Source organism: Nicotiana sylvestris, chromosome 5 (genome assembly GCF_000393655.2).
Source record: "Nicotiana sylvestris chromosome 5, ASM39365v2, whole genome shotgun sequence".
NCBI classification, from domain to species: Eukaryota; Viridiplantae; Streptophyta; class Magnoliopsida; order Solanales; family Solanaceae; genus Nicotiana; species Nicotiana sylvestris.
The window spans coordinates 6,590,310-6,603,738 of NC_091061.1; the positions used below are offsets into that span (position 1 = coordinate 6,590,310).

At 37.9% G+C, this 13,429-nt stretch overlaps 1 protein-coding gene and 1 pseudogene across 1 annotated transcript; both read left to right on the forward strand.

Moving 5' to 3' along the window:
• The first annotated feature begins 316 nt into the window (after nucleotides 1–316).
• Nucleotides 317–745, forward strand: LOC138868244 (secreted RxLR effector protein 78-like). Its single transcript, XM_070145775.1, has one exon. It carries the CDS (start codon nucleotides 317–319, stop codon nucleotides 743–745), a length of 429 nt encoding a protein of 142 aa, XP_070001876.1.
• A 5,766-nt stretch (nucleotides 746–6,511) lies between these two features.
• LOC138868930 (uncharacterized) lies at nucleotides 6,512–9,155 on the forward strand (annotated as a pseudogene).
• The last annotated feature ends 4,274 nt before the right edge of the window (nucleotides 9,156–13,429 follow it).

The following is a 13,429-nucleotide window of genomic DNA, read 5'->3' on the forward strand; positions in this document are numbered from 1 at the left end:
GATATCATCCCCGGGTCTACGTCGGTTAACTAAAAACGAAATTATAAGGTATGAAAATGCGAGATGTAATAGTGTGGGGAGAGCAGGTTTGGAGTTGTTAACTAGGTTGTATAATGTTATTTTTAAGGCGAAGAGGATGCCGGATGAGTGGAGGTAGAGTACAGTGGTTCCATTGTATAAGAACAAAGGTGATATCTAGAGTTGTAACAATTATAGGGGTATCAAATTACTGAGTCATACCATGAAAGTGTGGGAGAGAGTGGTTGAAGCGAGGGTGAGGATGATAGTGTCTGTAACCGACAACTAGTTCGGGTTCATGACGGGTCGCTCTATTACAGAAGCTATACACCTTTTTAGGAGGTTAGTGGAACTGTACAGAGAGAGGAAGAAGGATCTGCACATGGTATTCATTGACCTAGAGAAAGCGTATGACAAGGTTCCTAGAGAAGTTCTCTGGAGATGCTTGGAGGCAAAAGGTATGTCGGTTCCTTATATTATGACGATTAAGGACATGTATGATGGGGCTAAGACTCGGGTTAGGATAGTAGAAGGTGACTCTGAGCATGTTCCGGTTGTAATGGGGTTACACCAAAGTTCTGTGCTCAGTCCATTCTTATTCGCCCTGGTTATGGACGCGTTAACACACCATATTCAAGGGGAGGTGCCATGGTGCATGCTATTCGCTAATGACATAGTTCTGATTGATGAGTCGCGAGCCGGTGTTACCGAGAGGCTAGAGGTCTAGAGACATGCTCTTGAGTCGAAGGGTTTCAAGCTGAGCAGGACGAAGACAGAATACCTAGAGTGTAAGTTCAGCACTGAGCCGGGGGAAGTGGGCGTGGATATGAGGCTTGAATCATAGGTCATCCCAAGTAGAGGCAGCCTCATGTACCTTGGATCGGTTATCCAGGGGGAAGGAAGATCTACGAGGATGTCACACACCGTATTGGGGTAGGATGGATGAAGTGGATATTAGCATCTAGAGTCCTGTGCGACAAGAGAGTGCCACTGATACTCAAAGGTAAGTTCTATAAAGCGGTGGTTAGACTGGCTATGATGTATGGGGCTGAGTGTTAGCCTGTTAAGAACTCACATATCTAGAAGATAAAAGTAGCAGAAATGAGGATGTTGAGGTGGATGTGCGGTCACACTAGGATAGATAAGATTAGGAATAATGATATTCGGGAGAAGGTGGACGTGGCTCCCATTGATCACAAGATGCGGCAAGTGGGGCTAAGATGGTTTGGGCATGTTCAGAGGAGAAGCCCAGATGCTCCGGTAAGAAGGTGTGAGCGACTGGTTGTGGAGGGCACGAGAAGAGGTAGAGGGCGTCCTAAGAAGTACTGGAGAGAGGTGATCAGGTAGGATATGGCGAGGCTTCAGATTTTTTAGGACAAGACATTTGATAGGAATATGTGGAGGTCGAGTATTAGGGTTGTAGGTTAGGAGGTAGTTGAGTCTTGCCTTACTTCGTGCCATTGTGAGACTAGTCTAGTAGGGTTTTTGTCTAAGATAGCCAGTGGCAATGTTATGTCTTACTATTTCGCCTTTCAGTGCATGACCTATTTACTAGCTATCGTTTTTGCTTTGCATATTTCTTCTAGATTTCATGTTGTTCTTATTTTTCCTATGATTTATGTGGTGATACTAATATTGTCTCATTTTGGCTTTTTGTTTTCTTGTGTCGAGGGTCTTTCGGAAACAGCCACTCTACTCCTTCGGAGTAAGAATAAGGTCTGCGTACACACTACCCTCACCAGACCCCATTAATAGAATTTTACTAGGTTGTTGTTATTGTTTGTTGTAACTTAAAATAAATAAAGAAAAATTGATTTCACATAATTAGTTCCATTTGGATAAAAGTGATTCGAAATTTATTAGTTGCATCTCGAGACTGAAGCATAGTTATTGTTGAGAATAATATTAGTTGCAACTTCCAATATGAGGCATCTAAAGAAAATGAATTTAATATTTTCAAAAAAAATAATGTCATTAGATCTTCCTATTTTAGTTGAACAAAATAGATTTAAAAATTTATCTCCATGTTCTTTTCTTGGTATGATCTCATCTACAATACAACTATCTTTATTTTAGTAATTCTTATGTTAGGTAGGTAGCTCATATCTTGGATATGGTTTGAGGGTTAAGAGACTTCTTTGTTGTTAAATTCACATAATTTCCTTTTTCTTGTTGCTTTCCTTATAATGGTTCAACCGACTGAGTGCTGTTGTAGGATGGATAGGGCCCTTCATCTTAATAAGAGCTTTCGAGATCAAGCCTTAAGAATAGAAGGAAAAAAAATTAGTAAGGAGCGCTTCCTCTTTTAATGGACTTTACGCAGTGCGAATCGAATTTGTCGAGACCCTAAAATGGATAATGGACTCCAGGGGGGAAAAAAGATCAGTGGTCACCAAAATCTTTTCTTGATTTGATTTTAATTAATTAATTATATATATATATATATATAGAAAAATTGTAAATGAGAAAATAAAAAAAAAGTGGTAGGAACATGGAACATGGGAAGTAGTGGCTAAGGTTATCCTTTATTCGTTTACATTGACTTCAACTTCTATTACTTCTCAATGTCGCTATTGTAGTTTATTGATAAAATCTTGTGTTATGCATCAATTATATCTAGTGCTGTTCTACGAAGTTATTTTGTCAAACATCCAACCGTTGACATCAATTAATCGAAAAATAGCCAACGTTTGCAAAGTTATTGGAAAATAGCCACTATTTTATGAGGAGATAAAATATGAACAAAAATATCCTCGCTAAAACACGAAAAGCTCCAGCATAATATGCTGGATTATGGAGCTCATGCGTATAAACTTTCAGCATATTATGTTGGAACGTCAGTACATTATGCTGGAATCTCATATGTAAAAAATTCAAACTCTAGCATATTATGCTGGAATATTTTTGGATTTTTAAGTGTATTTTTGTTCAAATTTTATCTTTACATGAAAAAGTGCCTAAATTTCGATTACTTATAAAACTATTATTATTTTTCAATTAACACTTGTAAATCAGGCTATTTCTGTTTTTTGTTTCCTTATCAATGTTGTTTTGTATATTAGAATGTCATGTCAATTTCGTGATTTTGGCAAGAGGATAGAAATTTGTCACACTCGAGTCTTATAAATCTCACATTTTAATTACAAATCTTTATCTGTAAATGTTCTTCGGTTACGACTTCGCTCGCTGCTACTAACGGTGTCTTGGTTGATTTTTCTTTTTTTAGCTACTAAGGTGTTTTAGTTCGCTAAGTATCAGAGATCCATGAATCACATATGGTATCTCCCTATGGCCCGGTAGTATAAAAAGTTACTTATATACTGACGCTTATATAAGTTAAACTCTTTCAATAATTGCTCACACAAAATAAGTATTTAAACAACCAAACTACATCAGTGTGTGGTTACTGCTCATAATTCTTCATAAAATATAGAAGAGGAGGAAATTAATTAAAAAAAGAAAAGAATTAAAGTTTCTAAATTTCACAACAAATAATTAGTTAAATTAAGATCTCCTGAGTCCGTTGTACACCCAAATCACTCGATATCCTATTACACAACTACACAAAAAAAAAAATATTCTAGTTAGTTTCACATGTTTAATTTGAATGCATTACAACTTTATTTCAACAAGGTATGTAGACGAGAATATCGATGTATATATACCTGTCTATATACTGTTGAATCCTCTGAAGACTTTTGTAATTCTACGACATACAAGGATGGGCTAATCTCGAATACTTGCAAATTGTGCATCGAGAAAAAAATTATTAAATATTTTTTTATAACGTCAGTGTATAAAAATTAAACTACAGACTACGTAAATTAAAATGTTATGTACGTACCTCTGCGACTACTGAGAGAGTAGTCGGGCATTTTTGTCCTCTGTACTCTTGTAACACTTTCAACTGCAATATATGTGAATGGCGAACGTATATAATACATTTGTGTATCAATTTTACGTGTCTGAAAATTTAATTATAGTACATGTAAATTAACTCAATTTACATATTCGCTTAGATACCCTTCAAAATATTAGCTGGCAGATGTATATTAATATACATACAATATACATATTTTATACATAATCAGTGTATATTTTGTATATATTTGGTTAGCGGTTGTAATTATTATTCAAAAAGCCCATGCAAATACAGACAGATGTATCAATTTCATTATATACTAACCCTTCCATGTAGGGGTGTGCATTCGATTTATCGATAATTACTTATCGATTATCGATTTGTACATATGCTTATCGTTATCGTTTCAATAAGGTTTCGATTTTTTCGATTTCAATTTATCGATTTTTGGGGCTTATCGATTCGGTTATCGATTACACCAATAAGAAAATTTACGGGATTCCACGGAAAGTATATCGCTACAAACACACCTAACTAATATGGACAAAGGGAAGCTAAAATAATAAGAGCACCGTTTATAACATAAAAATTGTGTCAACAAGCACATGCAACGAAACTAAAACAAGGGATAAAATGTATGCCACCAACACTCCAACAGTATAAACAAACAAAAAATCAAAATACATCATCACGGCTAATTCTGTTTTCCATTAATTTGAACTTCATTTACTTGAGCTTTAAATATGATCATTCCTTAAATGTGGTAGAGGAAATAATAGGGTTAGGGACTTAGGGTGGAAAAGGTATTATAGAATAAGGGTAAAAAAATTAAAAAAAAAAATTTAAAAAAAATTACTGTAGCTTATCGGTTTATCGATAAACCGATAATCGAAGAGGACAAAATCGAAATCGATAAATCGATAAGGAAAATTTTGAAATCGAAATCGAAATCGATAAATCGATAAACCGATAACAAATAATCGATTCGATTTATCGATAAACCGATTCGAATGCACACCCCTACTTCCATGTCTTTTTTGGACTTGAAATCCCATTTGTGTTACTGTATTCTCAATCCTGTCCAGCAACTGTTTTGGTAAGAGATTTGATGTAAATCTGCTCTTCCTCTCAGAAATGTCCTAAAATAATTCAAAATAAAATATAAGTCTAGGCTTTATTATTTTTTTCATTGCATTATAACATGGTAAATAATTAAAATCAGAAGTTACCTCTTTCTCAAAAAATCCAGAAAGATCTAGGCATGATGACATCCCTATAAGTTGTAAGGCATTGATAAGGGAATGCGATTCTCGATCTCTTTGCGCGTCAAGCGGCTGTAAAATAAGTCATACACATTTGTGCCGTTATAAATCATTTCATTAAAGATAAAACAAAAAGTTTAAAGTAGTTGAATTATTTCTAAAAAAAGGCACAAAGCATCTTGCCTTCATGCATGGTTCGGGGAATGACCGTACCCCAAGGGAGTGTAATGTAGGCCCGCACGACTTTCAAAAGTGTCATTAGAGTCTAAGGTCTGTCTACTTATATACCCAGTATTTCTCTCGTATTTTGTCGATGTGGGATTGACAAGACTCAATATTTCAACAAGGGTACGAAATAATGCAAGACTCAATTACCTCCTAATCTACAACCCTAATACTCGACCTCCACGTCTTCCTATCAAATGTCATGTCCTCGGAAATCTGAAGCCTCGTCATATCCTGCATGATCACCTCTCCGCAGTAGGCAGCCTCGTCATATCTTGTCTGATCACCTATCCCCAATGGGGTGAAAATTACGTATTACGAAATAGTAAAGGAAGATTTGACAATGTTTTGCAAAATCTAGGGTGCAAAATGTCAAAAATTTAAGTAGCTCAAATTTCATTCACCTCCCATGGTATTTGGAAAGGGACACAATTGGTAGAACCCTTCAAATGCAGATTACTACCCTTCATCTTTTCTCTCTGCGCCGTGAGAAAAGATTTTATACTTAAAAAGAAGCAAAAGAGAACAACCCGTAATGAGATGATTTACTAGTCACAAAAATGTCAATGATTTAATTTATACAAGTTTTAAAATCTTTCTTAAACTCCATGCTTAATCAAAGAACAACACATAAATTGGGAAGGATGGAGTAATAGTGTTCTCTAACTAACCGTTTAAGGTTTTAAGATTAGCGGATAGGGGTTCTCAAGCTTAGAAGAGGAGATAGTTTCACTATCATTAAATTGTGTGGCAAAGTAAGTAAGCAGTGCTAAAGCAAAGCACAAGGTTTGAATTATAAAAGATAGAAGGTTTAATGATATTAGAACAGACAAAATTTTCAATTATCATTGTTATCCATCAGCAAAAATAGTTCCACGAGCTCTGTCCAATTAAAAGAGTCAAGCCTTCACGTGAGGAGGCATGTTGCAGATGTAAATAAATAAAATTGTTCCCTATCGAACAACTTAAGGTTTTAGATGAGGTAGTTAGACATTTCAACACACTTATCTTGATTATGATTATTTTCCTTTTCCTTCTCTATTTTCCTTTAAATAGTTAACCTTGAATTCCAAAATTTTCAGTTCAATGCTGGTGTTATTCGTTTCTTGAACTCAACATGTGACAACCAGGACTTATCTTTACTGCACTCTGATTGCTAATGCATCTATGGCCTGCTGAATTATTCAGGTCCAGCAAGATAACTATGTCCGAGACAGCACTTTCTCCTTCTACCCCTGTGGATATGACACATCCCGACGATCAACTTATGATTGATACGCCCATGGATACGACACCATTAAGTACTTTTCCGAGTAGCAATGACGACAAGCACCGTAGGGCAGCTACACAGTGGGAGAACTCCATTACTGGTGTGGACCAAAGATTCAGTAGTTTTACTGAATTTCGTGAAGACTTACATAAGTACTCGATTGCGCATGGATTTACATATAAATATAAGAAGAATGATAGTCACAGAGTAACGGTTAAATGCAAGTCTGAGGGTTGTCCTTGGCGTATATATGCGTCAAGGTTGGCTACTACCCAGCTGATATGTGTTAAGAAAATGAATAAAAACCATACATGCGAAGGAGCTGCCGTGAAAGCCGGATATCAAGGGGATGGGTGGGAAGTATAATTAAGGAAAAGTTGAAGTCTTCTCCTAATTACAAGCCAAAGGATATCGCCACTGACATCAAACGTGAATATGGCATTCAGTTGAACTATTCTCAGGCATGGCGTGCAAAAGAGATTGCAAGAGAGCAACTTCAGGGTTCTTATGAAGAAGCATACAGCCAAGTACCTTTAGTCTGTGAGTGTATCATGGAAACTAATGCCGGTAGTCTTGCTACATTTGCCACGAAGGAGGACTCGAGTTTCCACCGGCTATTTGTCTCGTTTCATGCTTCAATATATGGCTTTCAACAAGGCTGCCGCCCTCTTCTTTTCCTTGATAGCACTGTTCTCTATGCAAAATATCAAGGAACCCTATTGGCTGCCGTGGGTGCAGATGGGAATGATGGTGTCTTTCCAGTCGCCTTTGCAGTTGTAGATGAGGAGACAGACGACAACTGGCATTGGTTTCTTTCTGAACTTAAATCTGCTGTCTCAACCTCTCAACCAATAACATTTGTTTCTGATTTCCAAAATGGTATAAAAGAGTCATTATGTGATATATTCAGCAAAGATTGCTACCATGGTTATTGTCTTCGGTACCTTGGTGAGAAATTAAATAAGGATCTGCATGGGAGGTTTTCACATGAAGCAAGGCGTCTTATGATCCAAGATCTATATGCTGCTGCTTATGCTCCAAAACTGAACGATTTTGAGCGCTGTGTTGAGAACATAAAGGCCATTTCGCCTGATGCTTACAGTTGGGTCGTACAAAGTGAGCCTGATCATTGGGCAAATGCCTTTTTCGGTGGGGCAAGGTATAACCACATGACTTCTAACTTTGGACAACTTTTTCGTGATTGGGTATCCGATGTAAGTGAGCTTCCAATTACTCAGATGATTGATGCCTTGCGTGGGAAGATGATGGAATTGATTTATACAAGGCGTGTTGATTCTAGTCAGTGGCTTACAAGATTGACGCCTTCTATGGAAGTAAAGCTTCAGAATGAGACGTTAAAGGCAAGATCACTTCAAGTATTGCACTCACATGGGAGCACATTTGAGGTTCGTGGCGAAGCTGTTGATATAGTTGATATTGACAATTGGGACTGTAGTTGCAAAACCTGGCAGCTCAGTGGTTTGCCGTGCTGCCATGCTATTGCTATTCTCGAATGTCTGGGAAGGATCCCGTATGATTATTGCTCCAGATATTTCACAACTGAGAGCTACTGTTTGACATACTCAGAATCAATCAACCCAGTACTACCTCTTCTGGAAAAGTCCGTAAAAGGTGAAGTAGATATGGCAATCGTTGTGAGTCCTCCTCCAACAAAACGTCCACCTGTCCGACCAAAGATGAAACAACCGGACTCGGTTGAGATAATTAAATGTCAACTTCAGTGTAGCAAATGCAAGGGCCTCGGCCACAATAAGAAGACATGCGAGTAGGTGCCTCTGACACTTCTCTGGCTTGTAACTTTGGAAATTATGTTTCTTCTAGACTAGCTTATTTTATTGGTACTTGTCAATTTGCTTACTTTAAGATCTTTTCTTTTACTTGTGCACTGCTATATCTCGGCCCCGTTGTTGCCTTTTTATTTCTTCTGTTTGTCCTTCCAAAAAAAAAGGTGAAAAATCATGCCTATGTCATTTGCTACTGCACTTACAGCCATATTTGGTTTGGATATAACTTGTTTCATACGATTTAATCAGTCTTTTTTTATTTAATCAAATTATAAATTATGGTTATTGTTTGCGAGAGAATCACTTTCTGAACTGATGAACGTGCACAACTCTTTTTTATTTTAGTTACATTCTCTCTGGGGAGGTGATGGTTTGAAACATGAACAACTCTTTTGCTTGTCGAAGATGAACGTGCTGTCCAAACTTCCCTGATTGCTAAACTGCTTTAAATAGATAATGATGTGCATTCTATGGCAGTCTATGACCCAGTGTCGTTGTTTTTGATTTTTATTTTCTCGGGAAGCAGGAAGGCAAATAAGTTTGACGGATCTGATCCTCTACTCACTGCCATGGTAGCTGAAGAACCCGAAGTCACTGCATGAGATTTGGTATCTTCTTCTCCTATGTATATAAGAAAGTCATTTCTAAAGTCTCTAGATACTAGTCTTAGACATCCCTTCGGAACAGAAGCTGATGGGTCTTTTTTCAGGTAGACTTGTATATCCTAAATGGAAATGCCGTCTTTATTAGTTTTTGTAGTGATAATTTTATATTCAGAAGTTTTGCCATCAGATTCATTATGAGAATCAACCATGTCACCCTTTCTGCCCCTATAGAATGGAAATAAAATTTGGGTTTTGGCCTTTTGGGGATGCCCATATTTGCTTTACTTTATCCCAAAAAGGAAAAAGTCGCTAACATCTTTCGCCAAGATATGTTATTGTATGTACAAAGTGAACCTTAAATTCACTTCCTATGAAATATCATTCCTTGTATGATGTTTGTGTCGAGGAAGCCAAATGTATATAGTGTGAATAAGTCACAACTACTATACCAAAAATTATGACAGCCACCAAATAATAAATAAGACAATAAAGCAACAATAAAGGGAACACCAGAATTTACGAGGTTCGGCTAATTTTGCCTACTCCTCGGACACAACCAATATTTTATTTCACTCCAAAAATACAAGTGAAATAATACTAAAGAGAGAAGATACAAATGCCTTAAACAGATGAGAAGGCAAATGAGAGGTGTATTTAAATCCTAAACATTAAGCCTTCTTTTATAGGAAAAAGTTTCCCACCAACTCCTTAACCCACCGATGTGGGATGGAAATTTGACATAATTCAACAAATCTCCACCTTGGCAAAATTCCACATCTTCAATTTTCTCTCGGTAACAAATTTTGGTTGTGTCTTCATCTTCAATCTTCAGTGTTCAACAATGTTGATCAAATCCAAACAATGTTGAAACTTGATCGCAGTCACCACCTTTGTCAGCATATCAGCAGGATTCTCTGTAGTATGAATTTTCTTCATCGTGACTCCACCTTCTTCTATGATTTCTCGTACAAAATGATACCGAACATCAATGTGCTTCGTCCTTGCATGATAAACTTGGTTCTTCGCTAATTGAATAGCACTTTGACTATCACAAAAAATTGTGATACCTTTTTGTTCAACACCAAGCTCCTTTAGCAATCCTTGAAGCCAAATTGCCTCCTTTACAGCCTCTGTAATAGCCATGTACTCTGCCTCTGTTGTAGACAATGCAACTGTTGACTGCAAAGTAGACTTCCAACTAACTGGTGCCTTTGCAAAAGTAAACACATAACCAGTAGTTGATCTTCGTTTGTCCAGATCACCCGCAAAATCTGTGTCACAATATCCAACGACAGACTGATTGTCTTCCTGCTCAAAAACTAACCCGACATCTACAGTATTATGAATATACCGTAGAATCCACTTCACAGCTTGGCAATGCTCCTTCCCTGGATTGTGCATATATCTGCTAATAACTCCAACAACTTGTGAAATGTTAGGTCTCGTACAGACAATTGCATACATCAAGCTACCAACAGCATTTGCGTATGGTACCTTTGACATATACTCTCGTTCAGCTTCATCCTTTGGCGACATAGTAGTACTCAGCTTAAAATGGGGAGCAAGTGGAGTACTAACTGGCTTAGTCTTGTCATCTATGCCAAAACGTTGTAGTACTCTCTTCAAATATTCTTTTCTGAGATAAACAGAGTTTCTTTGAACGTCTATCTCTTATTATCTCCATGCCAAGAATTTTCTTTGCCTCACCCAGATCCTTCATCTCGAACTCCTTCTTCAGTTGAATCTTCAACTTATCAATTTCTTCCGAATTCTTGGAAGCTATCAACATATCATCAACATATAGGAGAAGATATACAAAGGAACCATCTTTAAGCTTGTGCAAATACACACAATGATCGTATTTGCTTCTCTTGTACCCTTGCCGCAACATAAACTCGTCAAATCGCTTGTACCATTGTCTAGAAGATTGTTTCAATCCGTACAACGATTTTTCAAGTTTGCATACCATATTTTCTTTTCCAGCAACTTTGAATCCTTCTGGCTGAGTCATGTAGATTTCCTCCTCCAAGTTTCCATGTAAAAATGCAGTTTTTACATCCATCTGAACTAGTTCCAAATCCAATTGTGCTACCAAAGCCAACATAATTCTAATGGAGGAATGTTTTACAACTGGAGAAAACACTTCATTGTAATCAATTCCCTCTTTTTGAGCATATCCTTTGGCCACCAATCTTGCTTTGCAGCGAACATCTACTTGGTTAGGAAATCCTTCCTTCTTTGCAAATACTCATTTGCACCCAATTGCTTTCTTTCCCTTCGGGAGATTGGCCAATCTCCATGTATGATTCTGATGAAGGGACTGTATTTCATCATTCATGGCAATCCTCCACTTATCTTCTTCTGAACTTTGGACAGCGTCTTTATAAGTGGTAGGAACATCATCAGCTACAATTGAGGTTGCACAAGCAACCGTCTCTATGAGACGAACAGGTTTCGTTATTGTTCTTTTTGGCCTGCTGGTTGCTATTGATTCAAGTTGTTGTTGAGGTTCCTGAGTTGGAATCTCCTCTACTGGCTCTCCTTCCAGAGGGTAATCTTCATTTGTTTCCTCCTCTGCTTCTTGTGTAGGAAAAATAAATTTTCCCTCAAACTCCACCTGCTTAGAAGCACCTTCATTTTGTTTGGTATCTTCTGTTACCTTATTTACCATAGCAGATTCATCAAAGGTAACATCCCTGCTGAATATTACTTTCTTTGTCATAGGACACCATAAGCGATATCCTTTGACTCCAGAAGTAATTCCCATAAAAATAGCCTTCTTTGCCCTTGGATCCAATTTTGACTCTGTCACATGATAATATGCAGTTGAGCCAAACACGTGCAAAGAGTTATAATCTACAGCAGGTTTTCCGTACCATTTTTCAAATGGTGTTTTGCCATCAATAGCAGCAGATGGTAGACGATTAATGAGGTGACATGCATATGTAATTGCCTCAGCCCAAAATTCTTTGCCCAAGCCAGCATTGGACAACATACACCGTACCTTCTCCAGCAAGGTCCGGTTCATACGTTCTGCCACTCCATTCTGTTGTGGTGTATGTCTAACAGTGAAGTGTCGGACGATGCCATCATTTTCACAGACCTTATTGAAATGATCATTTTTGTATTCACCTCCATTGTCTGTGCGAATACACTTGATCCTCCTGCCTGTTTGATTCTCCACCATCGTCTTCCATTTGAGAAAAATTCCCAGCACTTCATCTTTGTTTTTCATTGTATACACCCACACTCTTCGAGAAAAATCATCAACAAAGGTTACAAAATAGTGTTTCCCACCCAATGAAGGTGTTTTGGAAGGACCCCAAACATCAGAGTGTACATAATCCAAAATGCCTTTAGTATTATGGATCGCTGTACCAAATTTAACCCTTGTCTGTTTCCCTTTGACACAATGCTCACAAAACTCCAAGTTGCAAGCCTTTACTCCTTTTAACAATCCTTGATCTGATAGAGTTTTCAAGGATTTTCCTCCAGCATGTCCCAAGCGCATGTGCCATAGCTTGGTTGCTTCTGCCTCTTTGTCGTCACTGGATGTCACTGTCGCTGTCCCAATAACTGTACTGCCACGATAGCGGTACATATTATTATTCTTCCGATTAGCCTTCATTACCACTAGTGCACCGGAGCATACTCTCATCACTCCATTTTCTGCAATGATTTTGAACCCTTTTGATTCTAGGGCTCCCACAGAGATGAGATTCTTCTTCAAATCCGGTACATATCGAACATCTATCAATGTTCTGATCATTCCATCATGGTTCCTTAATCGTATTGAACCAATGCCATATGAGGTAAGAGAGCTGTTATCCGCTGTGTGGATGACTCCATATTCTCCTTCTTGAAATTCCACAAACCAGTCCCTGTTGGGACACATATGATAGCTACAAGCCGAGTCCATCAACCATATGTCTGATGATGTTGATGACTCTGTTGTAACTAATGAGAAGTCTGAATCATCACAATCAGCTACATTTGAATCCATAATGGCCTTTCCATTGTTATGTTTGGCCTTATTCTTCAACTTCGGACAGTCTTTCTTCCAGTGCCCTTTTTCTCGACAAAAGGCACATTCATCTTTGCTGGGTCTGGATCTTGACTTGGATCTTCCCTTCTTTGTCCTCGTTTGATTTTGAGGACGACCCCTCACAAATAGTGCTTCTCCTTCTCCGCCCTTCTGTTTTTCTCGCTTTCTTTGTTCATAGCTGTACAAAGCCGAACAAACTTCTCTGAGAGAAACTTCGTCATTTCCATGGAGTAGAGTAGTTTCAAGGTGCTCGTACTCATCAGGAAGTGACGCCAACAACATCAAGGCCAAGTCACCATCATCATAAGTTGTATCCATATTTTGCAAATCTGTGACC

Bases quoted from the DNA above. Each gene is read 5' to 3' on its own strand.
- LOC138868244 (XM_070145775.1), top strand. From the start codon at position 317: ATGACGGGTCGCTCTATTACAGAAGCTATACACCTTTTTAGGAGGTTA.